Source organism: Bombina bombina, chromosome 6 (genome assembly GCF_027579735.1).
Source record: "Bombina bombina isolate aBomBom1 chromosome 6, aBomBom1.pri, whole genome shotgun sequence".
Lineage (NCBI taxonomy): Eukaryota > Metazoa > Chordata > Amphibia > Anura > Bombinatoridae > Bombina > Bombina bombina.
Genome location: NC_069504.1, coordinates 485730320 through 485748489, shown reverse-complemented (window position 1 = coordinate 485748489; position 18170 = coordinate 485730320). Strand labels below are relative to the sequence as shown.

At 37.3% G+C, this 18170-nt stretch overlaps 1 protein-coding gene across 1 annotated transcript in view; it reads left to right on the top strand.

The window, feature by feature from the left end:
* Positions 1 to 16206, top strand: part of HCN4 (hyperpolarization activated cyclic nucleotide gated potassium channel 4) — a 302556-nt gene extending 286350 nt beyond the window's left edge. Inside the window, exons 7-8 of the mRNA XM_053719874.1 lie at positions 9333 to 9497; positions 15110 to 16206. Coding sequence (XP_053575849.1) covers positions 9333 to 9497; positions 15110 to 16206 — 1262 coding nt within the window. The remainder of the gene's footprint in view (positions 1 to 9332; positions 9498 to 15109) is intronic.
* The last annotated feature ends 1964 nt before the right edge of the window (positions 16207 to 18170 follow it).

Genomic DNA, 18170 nt, shown 5'->3' with positions numbered 1-18170 from the left:
GAAACGAAAGGAACGAAAACGATTATTAGCCCTGTTTTTACCCTTAGATTTTTTATCCTGTGGTAAAAAAGTTCCTTTCCCACCAGTAACAGTTGAAATAATGGAATCCAACTGAGAACCAAATAATTTGTTACCCTGGAAAGAAATGGAAAGTAAAGTTGATTTAGAAGCCATATCAGCATTCCAAGTTTTAAGCCATAAAGCTCTTCTAGCTAAAATAGCTAGAGACATAAACCTGACATCAACTCTGATAATATCAAAAATGGCATCACAGATAAAATTATTTGCATGCTGAAGAAGAATAATAATATCATGAGAATCACGATGTGTTACTTGTTGCGCTAAAGTTTCCAACCAAAAAGTTGAAGCTGCAGCAACATCAGCCAAAGATATAGCAGGTCTAAGAAGATTACCTGAACACAGATAAGCTTTTCTTAGAAAGGACTCAATTTTCCTATCTAGAGGATCCTTAAACGAAGTACCATCTGACGTAGGAATAGTAGTACGTTTAGCAAGGGTAGAAATAGCCCCATCAACTTTAGGGATCTTGTCCCAAAATTCTAATCTGTCAGACGGCACAGGATATAATTGCTTAAAACGTTTAGAAGGAGTAAATGAATTACCCAAATTATCCCATTCTTTGGAAATTACTGCAGAAATAGCATTAGGAACAGGAAAAACTTCTGGAATAACCACAGGAGCTTTAAATACCTTATCTAAACGTTTAGAATTAGTATCAAGAGGACCAGAATCCTCTATTTCTAAAGCAATTAGTACTTCTTTAAGTAAAGAACGAATAAATTCCATTTTAAATAAATATGAAGATGTATCAGCATCAACCTCTGAGACAGAATCCTCTGAACCAGAGGAATCATCAGAATCAGAATGATGATGTTCATTTAAAAATTCATCTGTAGGGAGAGAAGTTTTAAAAGATTTTTTACGTTTACTAGAAGGAGAAATAACAGACATAGCCTTCTTTATGGATTCAGAAACAAAATCTCTTATATTATCAGGAACATTCTGCACCTTAGATGTTGAAGGAACTGCAACAGGCAATGGTACTTTACTAAAGGAAATATTATCTGCTTTAACAAGTTTGTCATGACAATCAATACAAACAACAGCTGGAGGAATAGCTACCAAAAGTTTACAGCAGATACACTTAGCTTTGGTAGATTCAGCACTTGACAGCGATTTTCCTGTAGTATCTTCTGACTCAGATGCAACGTGAGACATCTTGCAATATGTAAGAGAAAAAACAACATATATATAAAGCAAAATTGATCAAATTCCTTAAATGACAGTTTCAGGAATGGGAAAAAATGCCAAAGAACAAGCTTCTAGCAACCAGAAGCAATAAAAAATGAGACTTAAATAATGTGGAGACAAAAGTGACGCCCATATTTTTTCGCGCCAAATAAGACGCCCACATTATTTGGCGCCTAAATGCTTTTTGGCGCCAAAAATGACGCCACATCCGGAACGCCGACATTTTTGGCGCAAAATAACGTCAAAAAAATGACGCAACTTCCGGCGACACGTATGACGCCGGAAACGGAAATAGAATTTTTGCGCCAAAAAAGTCCGCGCCAAGAATGACGCAATAAAATGAAGCATTTTCAGCCCCCGCGAGCCTAACAGCCCACAGGGAAAAAGTCAAATTTTAAGGTAAGAAAAATGTTAAATTAAAATGCATTATCCCAAATATGAAACTGACTGTCTGAAAATAAGGAAAGTTGAACATTCTGAGTCAAGGCAAATAAATGTTTGAATACATATATTTAGAACTTTATAAACAAAGTGCCCAACCATAGCTAGGAGTGTCACAGAAAATAAGACTTACTTACCCCAGGACACTCATCTACATATAGCAGATAGCCAAACCAGTACTGAAACGAGAATCAGCAGAGGTAATGGTATATATAAGAGTATATCGTCGATCTGAAAAGGGAGGTAAGAGATGAATCTCTACGACCGATAACAGAGAACCTATGAAATAGACCCCTTAGAAGGAGATCACTGCATTCAAATAGGCAATACTCTCCTCACATCCCTCTGACATTCACTGCACGCTGAGAGGAAAACCGGGCTCCAACTTGCTGCGGAGCGCATATCAACGTAGAATCTAGCACAAACTTACTTCACCACCTCCATCGGAGGCAAAGTTTGTAAAAACTGAATTGTGGGTGTGGTGAGGGGTGTATTTATAGGCATTTTGAGGTTTGGGAAACTTTGCCCCTCCTGGTAGGAATGTATATCCCATACGTCACTAGCTCATGGACTCTTGCTAATTACATGAAAGAAATACAAGTCTGTATGTGTGTTGCTTTCCAACACTGTCAAATCTCAACAGAGTATTATCACCCCTAGAAGAAGGGCACAGGCAGGTTCTAAGCAGGAGTTATACCCAAAATCCACAGCGTGTTGCCTATTTACAGCTTCCCTCATGGCAATAGGGTAGTGGAAATTGGATTTATTAAAATATTTTTTCCATCTATAATCCTTCATATTACTCATTATGTCCCAGTCCCAACCATCCATTGAGTAGATACATCATTATCAACTGTGTCAGCCATCCATGGCTACCTGTCCCCTGAGGGATGGCTGGTAGTTGCAGTAATTCTTTTTTATTTAAATATAGGGTATGATCAATAACCTTCCACTTTCTAAATTTGTTAGAGCCTGGTCCCCTTCAGATTTTGTCTTCTTTTTTTTTTGTCTACTTTTTTGCCATCTATTTTATTTATTTATTTATTTTACTCAATTTACCAATTTATCAGTATATAATTTTTTTATTGTTGTCAATTTTAACTAGAATTTTGGAAAGTTTTTTTTCAAAATGTTGTAATTTCATATTTTGGATACATCTTTTGTTCAGATGGTTCCTGGATCTAGGTCCAGTGATTATTCTTACCTCTTTTAACCAAAAATGTACTGGTAATGGTGATTAAACTTTATATTTAATATTTTGAGGACATTTTTTACATAACAAAAGCATATCCCCCAACTGTCCTGATTTTCATGGGACAGTCCCGATTTTAGGGGTCTGTCCCACTGTCCCGGGAAGCTTGCCATCTGTCCCACATTGCCCCGTGCATATAAAAAAAAATTAGTAAAAGCACCGAAATCACTGAAACTCCATAGTTTTGTAAGGTGGGTAAAGGGCTGGGCAAGGATTCCTTCCAAGGAACTCCTGGTCTGACAGCATTGTTTCTTGCCTCCTCGAGTCAGACAAAGCCCATTTTATACATGTAGAGAAGTCTTGATAGAAGAGCATTAAGATTTTTGCAAAGATCTTTATATCAGAATTAAGCAAAGAGATAGGCTGATAATAACCAGGATCAGTTGGAACTTTTCCAGGCTTGGGCAACTCAGAGATGTTTGCTACATTTTGCCACCAATCAGCAAGCACTACCCAGGTGCTGAACCTAAAATGAGCCAGCTCCTAAGAGCTTTCATTCCTGCTTTTCAAATAAATATAACAAGAGAATGAAGAAAAATTGATAATAGGAGTAAATTAGAAAGTTGCTTAACATTGCATGCTCTATCTGGAACATGAAAGAAAAAGATTGGATTTAGTGTCCCTTTAAGTTACTGCATGAATCTTTATTTAATAATTGTGTGATGTTGAAGTTAGATTGAATATATAATATGTAATGCAGGCTGCTTAACAAATTACAGATGCATTATTAGTGGATTGGAATACCACTGAAAAGGTAGCCCGAAAAAAATATATTTTTACCCTGCAAACTGAAATGGTTTGGGATGGGTGATATAGTTAGAGACTAATAGATAGATATAAGAAACTCTTTCTAATTAACACATCCCTTGACAGAATCTTGGCCTGTTAGATACTCACCTAGAATTTTGGATTTATTTAGCAAATCCTAAACAGCATCTGAAGGAAAATGCACCAAATGGTATTATTCAGATCAAGTTGCAGCATAAGCAATAAACATAAATAGTATACCAGCTCTTCATGGTGCACAGTGTGAAAATGTGATAGTGCAGCATTTACGCAGGACAAAGTCATTTCAGAAGGGCTTCCAGGTACTATGCAAGCAATTATTTTTTCAAACGGCCATTGGAAATATCTAGGTGCCACACACTTGTGTTCTGCTGCCATCTATTGGTCATGGCCACTACTTACATAAATGACAGTTTTAATGAAATTATTACAGGAAATTCTCTCATATGCAGGAGGGTCACTGGCAGTAGTTTAGAAGTTTGTATACAAAGATTATTTTGTTAAGTGGAATGGGAAATAACAAGGGTCTTTTATACCTGCTAAACACTTTATCAACTTTTCTGAATGTAATAATTAGGTAAGCTGTGTTATCTGTTTTAATCTTCATGAAGAAAATTGCCCAAAGTGAACCTCCCAACTGCCACTTTGTTATAGGCAGGGCCGGATTGGCCTACCAGCATACCAGGAGATTTCCCGGTGGGCTGCAGCAGCTGGGGCTGGAAAGCTACAATTTAAAGGGCTGACTAATGGATGCAACTGGGTTGTAGAGTGCCTATATAACTTAAATCTGACATTTTTATTTAATACAAAGTAATATTATTTAATTCTGAAAAAAATACTGTGGAGGGAGTGTCCCAGTAACCCCCTTTGAAAAAAATGGTGCATGTGCATTCTACTGACTCAACGGAAAATAGGGCTGGTCTTTATATATTTCCAGGGCTGCTTTTTATTCCCAATCCATCCCTGGTTATAGGTATCTCTCTGTGATTAGAAAGTTTCTTAGTCTATAACAAAAACATTCCCAAAGTTTACAGTCCCAGGTCGGCCCAAACACTTACCAATTAGTCGACTGGATGTTACAGAAGTCCTGGAAGCTTTATGAGCTGATCGTCCTTAGTCTGAATGAAGTAGAAGCAGGGAATTCAGAAGGCTATATATACTTAACATAAAATGTAATGCAAACACAGAACATAGCTAGACAATCAGATATCTGTAGCAGTCATACAGATATGATAAAATATATAATGCAAGCACAGAACATAGCTAGATAATTAGATATCTGTAGCAGTCATGCAGATAATATAAAATATATAATGCAAGCACAGAACATAGCTAGATAATTAGATATCTGTAACAGTCATGCAGATATGATAAAATATATAATGCAAGCACAGAACATAGCTAGACAATCAGATATCTGTAGCAGTCATGCAGATATGATAAAATATATAATGCAATCACAGAACATAGCTAGACAATCAGATATCTGTAGCAGTCATGCAGATATGATAAAATATATAATGCAAGCACAGAACATAGCTAGATAATTAGATATCTGTAGCAGTCATGCAGATAATATAAAATATATAATGCAAGCACAGAACATAGCTAGAAAATCAGATATCTGTAGCAGGCATGCACATAATATAAGCATATTTCATGTTAATTTTAAAAATGTGTTCCTTAAAAGCAAGTGGAAAAATTTAGAAAGATTATAATCATCCATTCCTCATGATTGCTGGGTAGCTTTTTTGTCATTGATTGGTGCAGCAGTTCAACCCATTGTATGTGAAATTTAGTACTGTTTACTCATTTAGTTTTATTGATAATGCTTCAACATCTATTTTTTAAATAACAGCATTTTTGCAATATACTTCCATTAGGAAAAATGCTGCTATTTAAAAGGAAATGCTTCTAGTAAAAGTTATTGCTGTTTTTCAGTGGCATACGCACATATGCTGTGAGGGCCCATGTACCAATACTCAAGCACCACCATCTTCTCATATAGTCAGCAGTGGCTTGTGTGACACAACTTACATTTTCACAATACACACCACTGCCAGCTCTCTGAGCCTGAATACTGGTGCACTGGCACTCACAGCATATGCAAGTATGCCTCTGAAAAACACTTTTACTAGAAGCATTTTTGCAAATGAAATTATATTTAAAATTTAAATGAACCTGTGCACATTTTAATTTTGAAAAGTCTATCCCTTTAATGTTTTAAGCAGTTTGCAGTTCTGTTATCATTACTCATTACATACATTATCTTTACTCTCTTCCTTTGTAACATTTATTTTGCCAAAACTCCACTAATGTTTTTTTTTCTCATGCAAGAAAAGAGGATTATTTAATGTTTTGGTAATTGTCTTTTTTTATTAGAAGACCTAATCAAATTTTTAGAAGTTTAGGCGTTGATAAGGATTCTAATAGTCAAACTTTTTTTTACTTATAAGGTACATTTTTCAGCTTTGCCCTCAGATGTTGGCTACTGCTCTGGACGTGAGCCTATCTTGGCTCTAATACACTAAAAAACATCTAAATGTCACTGAGCTATAAAGTCCAGTAACATGACATCAATAACTTGCCGTGCTTACACTTCCCTCTCATACCAATGTCTCTTCCAGCAGCCATTCCTACCCATACACCAGTGACGTGCAGTGACGTCAGAGGCTGGTGAGGCAGTGGCTAGGATACACCTTTATTCTTTAGATATCCTTTGTTGAAGAAATAACAATGCACATGGGTGAGCCAATCACATGAGGTATCTATGTGCAGCCACCAATTAGCAGCTACTGAGCATATTTAGATATGATTTTCAACAAAGGATATCCAAAGAATGAAGAACATTAGATATTAGATGTAAATTGGAAAGTTATTTAAATTTGCATATGGGTTTCATATGGGTTTCATGTCCCTTTTAAATGGTATCTTGGAAAACTGGTCAACTTAGTATACATCTGATTTTAGTCTAAAAGGATTGTAACAGAAACTCTTGCCAGATAACACAATGCTTGCTCTGATTATGAGATCTAGAAATCCATGCCCATTAAAATATGTTTAAAACATACTTTTTACTTTAATGCTGCAAATTATGCTTATAGATTCTTTCATTATTCAGTAAATATAAAAATGTCTTGATCCAGTGGCGGCTGGTGAAATTAAAAGATGGTGGGGCGCTTGACCCCACCCCTTTAAATAAAGCCACACCATCAGATGGCACTACCAATTCATTAATTAAATAAATAAAAGGTAGACAGAAACACAGAAAAGCACTCAGGGGGAAAGGGAGAGAGAGACGGGGGGAGAGAGACACAGAGGGTTAGAGAGAAAGAGAGAGAGAGACACAATCACACACAGAGGGTTAGAGAGAGAGACACAATCACACACAGAGGGTTAGAGAGAGAGAGAAAGAGAGACACAATCATACACAGAGGGTTAGAGAGAGAGAGAGAGAGAGAGACACAATCACACACAGAGGTTGAGAGAGAAAGAGAGAGACACAATCACACACAGAGGGTTAGAGAGAGAAAGAGAGAGAGAGACACAATCACACACAGAGGGTGAGAGAGAAAGAGAGAGACATGATCACACACAGAGGGTTAGAGAGAGAGAAAGAGAGAGAGACACAATCACACACAGAGGGTGAGAGAGAAAGAGAGAGACACAATCACACACAGAGGGTTAGAGAGAGAAAGAGAGAGACACACAATCATACACAGAAGGTTAGAGAGAGAGAGAGAAAGAGAGACACAATCACACACAGAGGGTTAGAGAGAGAGACACAATCACAAACAGAGGGTTAGAGAGAGAGAGACACAATCACACACAGAGGGTTAGAGAGACACATAAGGGATGAGAGTCAGAGGGGGAGGAAGAGAGACAGAGAGAGAAAGAGACCATGGGGAAGAACAACACATAAGGAGAGAGATGGATAGATAGATAGAGAGACACACACACACACAAGGGGGGGGGAGAGGGACCACTGCATTTTTAAGTAATAAAACAGCAGAGCTACATAGAGTTCAGAAAGTGAGTCTATAATTTAGTGTGAAGTACAGAGGCAAGCTGCTAAGTTAGTGGGTGTAAAGTTTGAGTAAACAAAATACAAAAACGATCCTTTGCTGTAAAAGAGTAAAAAAACACTAAACCACATTCATTAAATTATCATTTTCACTAACAGAATCCCTTTCAGTAAAATCTTACTTTAATAAGATGTGGCTGAAACACTGCTCTCTCTGCCTCTCTTCCTGCTCTGTAAGGATTCAGGAAGTGACAGTGGCACATTCCACTGCACTTAGAGGGGAAGAATAGAACTCTCTTTTTCACTTTAGCAAAGCTAGCAGCTTCACAGGACAGCAACAAAATATATGAAAGTTGTTTTTTTCTGTTTTTGTTTTGTTTTATATGATTTAACATCCAGCCCCAACCCTAAGTTCCACTTACTAATGCCTCTCACTGGATTGGTTCAGCCCAAATAGGACTGCCTCAAATAAGAAGTTAATGGGCCATGCAATGATCTTAACCACTTGCATCCAGTAGGTGGCGCAGCATGTTGTGTAATGGTGGGCAGACCTGCTTGAGCCTCTCCATTGCACAACATATAGCTGTGAGAAAAAAAAATGCTGGGGGGAAAAAAATTACAATTTTTTTTTTAAAAAAGCCAATAAAAAAATATATATTTTTGCCCATATGAGAGGTGAAGCACTGCCTCACCTGCCTCTAGTGACTGCACATCATTGCCATACACATCTATTGTGTGCATCTTGATGAAACATCTAATACCGGGTAAATATAGCCCACCAAAAAGTAATTTGTACATGATTTGTGGTGTGTTGGAGATGTTGTGCCTACAGCCAGATTTAAAATAGAATAAGTTGTAGTCATGAGTAATCAGGGCCGCTGTCTAACTACTGTGTACAGGTGGCCCTCGTTTTACAACGGTTCAATTTACACCGTTTCAGAATAACAACCTTTTTTTCCAGTCATGTGACTGCTATTAAAAAACATTGAGAAGCAGTGCATTTATTAAAATAGCCAGTAGGTGGAGCTGTCCGCTTGTGTTGCAGCAAAGCCAAGCAAGCTGAAATTAATCAGTTTAACCAGACCTGCTCTATCGAGCAGATTTCAAAGGAACAATATCTTCCTGTCAATAAATCAGTAAAAGATTGGAATGCATAGAAAGAACTGTTTGCAGAAAAATGCAAGTTTAGTCTGTGTTGTGTCATTATTTTATTAGGTTTATAATGCTGTTTAGCAAATGTTTTTGTTTATTTAACTTAGTTTAATTATATATTCTGTGTTGTGTGATAATTGTATTATGTTTATAATGCTGTTTAGCATTTAAAGTCTTCATTTCAAAGCTTTAAAAATAATGTATGAGGTGTTACTTATTACAATTTTGAGAGGGGCCTGGAACCTAACTCCCTCACTTCCCATTGACTTACATTATAAACTGGGTTTTAATTTACAACAGTTTCGATTTACAACCATTCCTCCTGGAACCTAACCCCGGCGTAAACTGAGGGCTACCTGTATTCATTGTTTGTGCTAAGTTTTCTCCTGCATTTATTCTCTCCAGAGATTTGTCTGCTTACAAGGGGCCGTCGAACTGCAAGTGTGAGAGCTGATACATACTGTCGACTATACTCACTGAGTGTGGATCACTTTAATGAAGTCCTTGAGGAGTACCCTATGATGAGGAGGGCCTTTGAGAGTGTTGCACTCGACCGTCTGGACCGTATTGGTAAGTATTAGTGACATATTATTGTTCCACTATAGATGGCTTTTAACCCAGTATACCTATATCTTCTATTCTGTTAAAAAGTGAATTTAAAAGGTTGGCTGTAGAATAGTATCACTGTGCTCGCAGTAGAAAAGGTTGGTGACATCTTAAAAATAAAAGGAAATACCCATGTACAATTATAACAGCATCAGATAGACAGAATAGAAACAGAATAGAAAAATTCTCTCCTTTTTTGCATGGTGTCTCTTACCACATTGTCAGTCCACAATAGAACACACAATGTTATCCCTCTCAGGGGTGGAACTACGGTCTATCTATTCATACAAAATCATTATACACAGCAGCATGTATATTATTACTATTGCTTACTATTGAGTTATCCTTGGGGGCCCAAACATTTTTTTGCACCAGGGCCCTCTGTTGAGTAAGTCTATTACTGATCCCTCTAAATATATCACCTTCCCTCCATATCCCTGTAATAATAATGCTTAGATAGGAATAAATATACAATTATGCACCTCTAAAGGTTATACAATGAGCCTCTAAATCACTGGTTGCCAAAGTTGACAGTACTGCCCCACTGGGGGCAGTGGGATTGCTATGGGGGCACTGATAGGCATGATAGATGGAAGGGGGGGACTGGGATTATCATAGGTAAGGAGTGTAAGAGGATGTTAGTGGGTCCCTTCTAGCTCAATGATCATTAGTTGCACTTTAGTCTAGATCAGTGCCCCTAACTAGAGCACAGGTGAAATAATCAGGTGATCAGTAACCATGGTTACTAACCTTCTCTCACCCATCATCTGATTACGTCACCTGATAAAGATATCATGGAAATCTGACTTGTTAGTTAGGGGCACTTAAAGGTACAGAAAAGTCAAAATTAAATTTTTATGATTCAGATAGAGTATGCGATTGTAAACACATTTCCAATTTACCTCTGTTATCAAATTTGCTTTGTTGACGACTAAACCTAGGTATGCTAAAAAATCTTAAATGGACACTTAACCCAATTTTTTTTCTTTCATGCTTCAGATAGAGCATGCAATTATAAGTAACTTTCTAGTTTACTACTATTATCATTTTTTCTTCGTTCTCTTGCTAGCTTTATTTAAAAACCAGGAATGTAATGCATAGGAGCGGGCCCATTTTTGGTTGAAAACCTGGGTTATGCTTGCTTATTGGTGGGTAAATGTCAGTCTCTAATAAGCAAGCGCTATCCATGGTGCTGAAACTAAATTGGGTTGGCTGCTAAGATTTACATTCCTGCTTTTAAAATAAAGATAGCAAGATAATGAAGAAAAATTGATAATAGGAGTAAATTAGAAAGTTGCTTGAAATGGCATGCTCTATCTGAAGCATGATAGAAAAAATTGGGTTCAGTTTCTCTGAGTGTGCATGTGTCTATAGCAGCAGTATTTATAGAAATGTTATAGATAGTTACAAACATTGTTGCAAAGACTGGTGCCAGATGGCTTAAGACATGCATGCTCTTGAGTTCACATAGGATTACCCTTTAACAAAGGATACCAAGAGAACTAATCAAAATTGATAATAGATGTAAATTGGAAAGTTGTTTACAAGTTAATTATCTATCCAATCAATTTAATTTTGACTTTACTGTCCCTTTAAGAACTGGAGTTGAGAAACACTGGTCTAGAAGTGAAACAACTTTTCTTTTATTGGGCATTTTACCAGTCTCTGCTTTTAAGTCTTTTCCTTTGTTTACCAGTGTTGTACATTAGCACATTGTGTTAACATTAACTGTACAGGTCGGGAATTAGTAGTAGTATGTAGTAGCTGGAAACATAGCAAGAGACATGTTGTGCCCGTCTGAGTAGCTTTGCACACAGTCATCTGACAATGCTTTTTCAAGTCTTCTGTCACCAGAAATAAACTGTGCTGTGTGCACTACATGAGACTTTGGTAAGTAGGATAAATTGCATAAATGCTATAAGCAAAGAAATTAACTTCAGATTTCTAGACATGGTGATTTAAGACATAAAACCAGACACTGAGAAACTGGTTTTATTTTTATCAAGCTAATCTATCACCTTAACATAAATGAATGTTGAAGTAATTACTAAATGTGGTATATAACACTCCTGCACAGTGACTATTAAAGTTAAAAAAGGTTATATAACAATATCAAGATATTTTAATTAATGAAACCAACATATTACCTTTAATATTTTGCATGTAAGCTAGGGGAGAACTGATGGTTAGTTAATGGAACCAATGAGACGAGGGCTGGAAATGTTTAAGAACCACTGCTCTAAATACTTGTTCTTGCAACTGTATTGGATTAATCATGGGAGAAAGGAGTTGTAATTCTTGAGTGGTCCTTGGGATAATTTTTACATCCTAGTAAAAAAATTTTGTATCTTAATGAGTCATACAAACATTGCCTCTTTGACCTGGTCGATTGATTTTTTTTTTTTTAAACAAAGATTTACAAGAGTGTGAGGTAGAGCTTTGCAGATGGATCCTTCGTGAGGATCTGAATGCGAAAGTAGGATGTTACTTGTTTTGTTCGGATCTTTTCATAGCTGGATTGATTCTAGTGAGGGATCACCACATCTGTGCAAATCCAGATCTTAGTGTGGGGATCACTCAAATCAATCAGGCCATGATCCAAATGCACATTCCTAGTGTGAAGTAAACAAACAGCAAACATTCTCTTGTACAAAAATGTTGATTGCTCAGAGCAGGTCCATTTTTCTGACCGGCCAAATCAAGCTTTTGTACCAAATGTATAAATGATCTGCTACTGTCAAATAAAATGTGCGTTCTCCTAGATACTCTGTCACTGGAAAATATTGCAGAGGTATGAGCCAAGAATGATATTGCATTCAGTTTTCACATGAGAAAAGAGATTCAAGGCTACTAGAAAAACAAAATCTCTGAGTGGGCTGAAACCATTCCTCATTAATGAGTCAGGAAATGGAGGCATAGCCTCATGGGATACAGTCTTTTTAGACCTGCCATTGAGAACCATTTAAGTGTTATAGGCTTTCAACTTCCTCTTTAAGATCTGAAAAAAAGAGAACTGCATTGAACAAGCTTTTGGCCTGATCTGTATAAAATACAAACCATTTATCATTTTCTTTCACGTCAACATGAAGGGACAAATAATAAATAAGAGGAAGAATTAGACTTCTGAGAAGAACTAAGAGAGGTCCCCAGACCCTGACCAGTGCTTCCTGTGACAACATAGAAACTGAAAAACACAACCCACAAATCATTCACAAATAGCTATTGTACAGTCAACTCATTTGACAGCATTAGGAGAAAGGAAAGTATAGCAGACAAAAGGGAATAGTCAGAAGCTGATATGGAACACTCTCTATGTGATCAAGTGACAAAAGCTGAGAGCAATGTTACAACATAATAATGCTGTTTTGAGAGAAGCAGAACCTCTTAAATCACTGTGCACTGAATGGACACTGTGTTTTCACTCTGCATACAGAGAGCAACCCAGAAATATACAAAAATACACAAAGTGCATTAATAAATGTGCACAAATAAAATAGTAATAACATAAATAATTCTACGGTGAAAGAAGTTTTTTTGGTGCAAACATAATCACCCCATAGCCCCACATGTGACATAACACATGCGCACACTGCTAGGTGCTCTGGAGCTGATAGGGACCTTAGGAAAAAAAGGGTCATAAAGTGCACAGTAATAAAGCAAGGAAATTCCCTAAAATTCTCTGACAACCTTGTCTGGGGTATGATACGAAGAGATTCAACGCTTGCTCTAGCTGGTGAGAGAGGTTACTTTATTCTTTTGTCTTTGACAAACATCTCAAATGAGAGCTACAACCCAAACTACCTCAGATAATAATAGGAATGGAGCTTAAACTGTAAGATTGTCATCTGTGGCCCTTTACTTTAGTTATCTATGGGAATAGAGACCATTTAGAAAGAGATATTAAAAATCCCTTTATACATATCCTTTCTAAATCCTTGAGATCTTTATTTCAGCTTATGGACTGTTATCTTTCTTCAATTCCAACAAAAAGTTTTTAGTAGTCTGTAGACTCTATAGACATTGTTAATTGACCCCAAAACCAACATTCTGATGTACAACTGGGGCAATTGTAGTAATACAATTTGTTACTTGTAACAAGGTTTTGGCCTCCTGGCAGGCTACAAATAGGCTTGTACTTGGTAGTGTTTTGTTATGTTCATGAGTTGACCATAACAATAAGATTAATGGAATAAATAAAATAGTGCCAATATAGCATAATTCAATCTCAATATTTTACAGTATGCATGAAATTGTTCTTTCATGGTTCAGATAGAGCATACAATTTTAAACAACTTACCAAATTACTTCTATTTCAATTTTACTTAATTTTCTTGGTATTCTTTGTTGAAGAATCAGCAGTGCACTACTGACAGCTGAACACATCTGGTGAGCCAATGGCAACAGAGATATAAGTGCAGCAACCAATTACCAGTTAGCTCCCAGTAGTGAATTGCTGCTCCTGAGCCTACCTAGGGATAATCTTCAACCAAGGATATCAAGAGAATAAAGAAAATTAGAAAATAGAAGTTAAATTGGAAAAAATTACATTATCTATCTGAATCATGAAAGACAATGTTTGGGTTTTATATTCCTATAACATAGTAGATAAGGTTGAAAAAAAGACTGAAGTCCATCGAGTTCAACCTATACAAATCTAAAATACTTACAAAAAGCTCCAGTTAAGCTTAAATAACCCCACTAAAAGGTGACTCATTTAATACTAGCAATCATATCCATGAATTTTGTTTATATACAGAAATGTATCCAGACTATTTTTAAATGTATCTAGGGTATTGGCATTCACTACCTCCTTTGGTAATGAGTTCCACAATTTGATTGCTCTTACAGTGAAAAAAAATTTCCGTTGCAGGAGATTAAATCTCCTTTCCTCCAACCTTAAATTGTGACCTCTTGTCAGAAACAATTTCCTAGGAATAAACAGAGCTTCTGCGATCTCTGAATATGGGCCTTGAATATATTTATATAAAGTAATCATGTCACCTTTCAAGCGCCTTTTTTTCTAAAGAAAACAGACTCAGTTTGGCTAGCCTCTCCTCATAGGTTAATTTATCCAATCCCCTTATTAGCTTTGTGGCCCTTCTCTGAACTTTTTCTAGTTCTGCAATATCTTTTTTTGTGATCGGTCCCCAGAACTGCACTCCATACTCAGGGTGAGGTCTTACCAGGGCTTTATATAGTGACAGAATTTTGCTTTCCTCCCTTGAATTAATGTCTCTTTTAATACATGCTAGTATCTTATTAGCCTTTGAAGCCGCTGCCCTGCATTGTGCACCCATCTTTAGCTTGTTATCTATTACTACTCCCAAATCCCTTTCCTCCTCTGTTTGGCTAAGTCTTGTCCCATTTAAAAAAATATGTATTTGGAATACTATATAAAAGTAATAAAGCATGAAAAATAAATACCCAATAGAATAGTACATTTATTTATGTAGCAGCATTATTCAAAATATAGCATGCAAATCTGCTTTGCACAGTATATTGTTAAGTAAAAAATATTGATGCCATTATAATTATTTTTCATTTTAAGGCATATTTATTATTGTTGCCATTTTCAGGGAAGAAGAACTCTCTGCTTCTCCACAAGGTACAGCACGACCTCCGCTCTGGGGTGCTCAACTACCAGGAAAATGAAATAATTCAACAGATTGTGCAGCATGACCGTGAAATGGCTAAGGGACCTCATGGACTACAATCTGAGGGCGATTCAGCATCAACACCTCCAACTCCAGTTATCTGGACTCCACTTGTACGAGCTCCTTTGCAGGCAGCGGCTGCCACAACATCTGTAGCAATTCCACTTGCCCATTCTCATCTGTCAGCCACTATTTTTAGGCCTCCTGCCTCTGCATTTGGTGGAATCACACATGGATCACGCCAAACACATAGAGCTCCACTCATCACACACCTTAAAGGAGTAGAGGTGTCCATGCCTCAGCAGTCTGTGTACCATGTACATCAGCTGGCAGGATTTTCTGCAGCTGCCTGTGTTAGTCCTGGACCAGTGACCTACCCAGAAAGTAAAGTAAAACATCAACTACCCTCTTCCTGCTCACCACCGGCTGAAGTTGATTCTTTGCAATGGACAGCATGCACAGGCACCTCCCCCATTTCCCTTAAACCCAGACTATCACAATCAGACCAGCAGTTCCCTCCTCACTCATTGGAACAATGCCAAAACCTACAGACTTACTTACCAGGGCCCTCCATACCAAAAGTGTCTGGGCCCTTATCAGTGTTGCTCACTCAGCGCCAGGTATCAGACTGTCCTGCAAGCTGCCCTTCAACTCTCCGCCCTAGACCAATCAGGACTAATCAAGAATGTGGTTCTTCACGATCTCTGCTCCTCCCATACACTACAGCCATGTCCCCTCAGTCTAGTGGCTGTGCTGCTGTCCCCCTCAATCGGCTCAGACAGGATGGCAGACCCATCTCTGTGTCTCAGCCCTCCTTACCACATGCACCAGCAACAAGCTCCCCCTTCTTTCCCCAGCAGTTCCCCCATGACTTCTCCCTGCGTATAAAGAGTGGCAACCCAGAAACAGTGACCAATGTGACTTTGCCAGAAAAGGGACCAACGGAAGTAGAATTTGGAGCATGGGATAGTGGAAGAGAGGAGCACCCATTCCACTCAAAACTGCCTTGTAACCTTTGACCTTGCTCATTGCTAGAGATCTGCATAGTATTACTCCTCACCATTATAGATCAACAGTTTATGAACTGTTCTTCCTGCAAACATGGTCAGGGCATCAGTCTACAAACAGTATCTGTACTTTTGAGATATGAAAGAACCTCTTTATTTTTTATACACCATATGCTGTAAATATAGTTGGCTCAGGGGAAATGGGATCAACTACCATTTTTTCTTAGATAGGGTTTGGAATTATAGCGTAGCCTCTAGTGTACTAAATTATAAAACAGCAAGGGATTTAACAATACTTGTTAGCCATAATGCTATGCTAAAAATCATTTTTAAATTTTAAACAAGGTAGAAAATGTACTATAATGCTATCCCCAATGAGTTTCTGCCATGGAATTCTGTTTCTCAAACCACAGCTTCCTGAGATCAACCTTAGCTAATGAAGTGCATAAAGAACCAGTAGTTTGCAGATCTTTTAGCAATGAACAAGAATAAAAGGAATTGTTTTGTTGCATTGACATTCTGTGAATATCCCCTTCCGTTAGGACTGGAGGAGCTATCTATCCCCATGCAATAAGGCAGATGCGAAGCCTTGATGCTCTAATCTTGCAACTCTCACATTTGAAACATGGCGTGGGCAATGCATTGGTTAGAAATGCAGTGAAACTGTGCAGGCTCCTCTGGAAGTGAAGGGGTTAGTCCTTTTTCATCATCTATAGATCAGTTTGAAAGCACATTATAGGAAAACAATTCCATCTTATGAGTGTGTTTTGTGTGAATGTGTGTGTGGTCACATAGAGGGACATCAGGGCAAGATCCAGGCATTTTGCCTGTATAAGCAATATTATGTAACATATTCAGAGTCCTTGTGCCTTCACTTCCGAGTAGCATCCATGGGACAGGCATCTGCTAGTGTCTACTAATCCAGAAAACCTGTAATATGGGATGTTTGCCATAGCTTCAGTATGAGTCCTGCTGATTCCCAAACCCAATCTTTTCTCATAGCAATAAGGCACTGCCCTGGAATAATCAGTTTTTGGGCAGAGCCTTGTATTGGAACATGCAATATCGTTGCTGTATTACAAATAAGGGTGTGACCAGCTAATATTTTGTCTCAAACTGTTGCACATTGACTTAATACTGAGCGCATTACTTGTGGTGACACAGATATGGTCAACCAATCACTTTACAGTAAGGAGATTCAACATTTACTAAGTGGTCTTTCTAGTGTCACCAATATCTATATTTTCTAGTGACCTCTAGAATAAATTAGCTGTATTAAATAAAAAGAACTGAGAAGGTTACTTAGTGAATTTTGCACAGTGGCAACTTATACGCCATTTTTTAAGGAGAGAACTGAGCAATAGCAAGAACTCATAGATTACATAAACCAACAATAATAGCCAGTTAAAGTAATTCAACACTTGAACCAACAGACTTTGTTTTCAGTTCTTAAACGCCTGATGTAGGTTGTAGTTTACTAGATGTATCCCTTCTCTTAAAATTTTAGATAACCTTTACAAGTACAAAAATGTATTTGGATGGGTCATAAAGTATTTTGCACCGCTTACTTTTCCACCATCACAGATATGACTGATCTATCCCTTTGTAATGCATCATGTATAGTGAGGCATAACCCAGTGTCAGATGGGGAAATCAAGGGTGCCAGATTATAACATAATCTACCTGTATGGAGGGAATGTATACAAACAAATAGTATAGATACAGTCCAATAAGATTAGCTGAATGATAGAAATCTAGACAATTTATTTCAAGGCATAAACAAAAAGGAAAAGGTTTAATTCAGTGTCATAATAATAATAAAATAATATAGCCATCAGAGAGTTGAACTTTTTCCATATAGAAAAAATAAATAAAAATAAAAACACCATTTCTGATCATATATTTTGCCAATACCCTCTGCATTTTATAGGGGGTTTCTATCTGGTTCTTTTTTGTAATAAACTATTTAAATTATA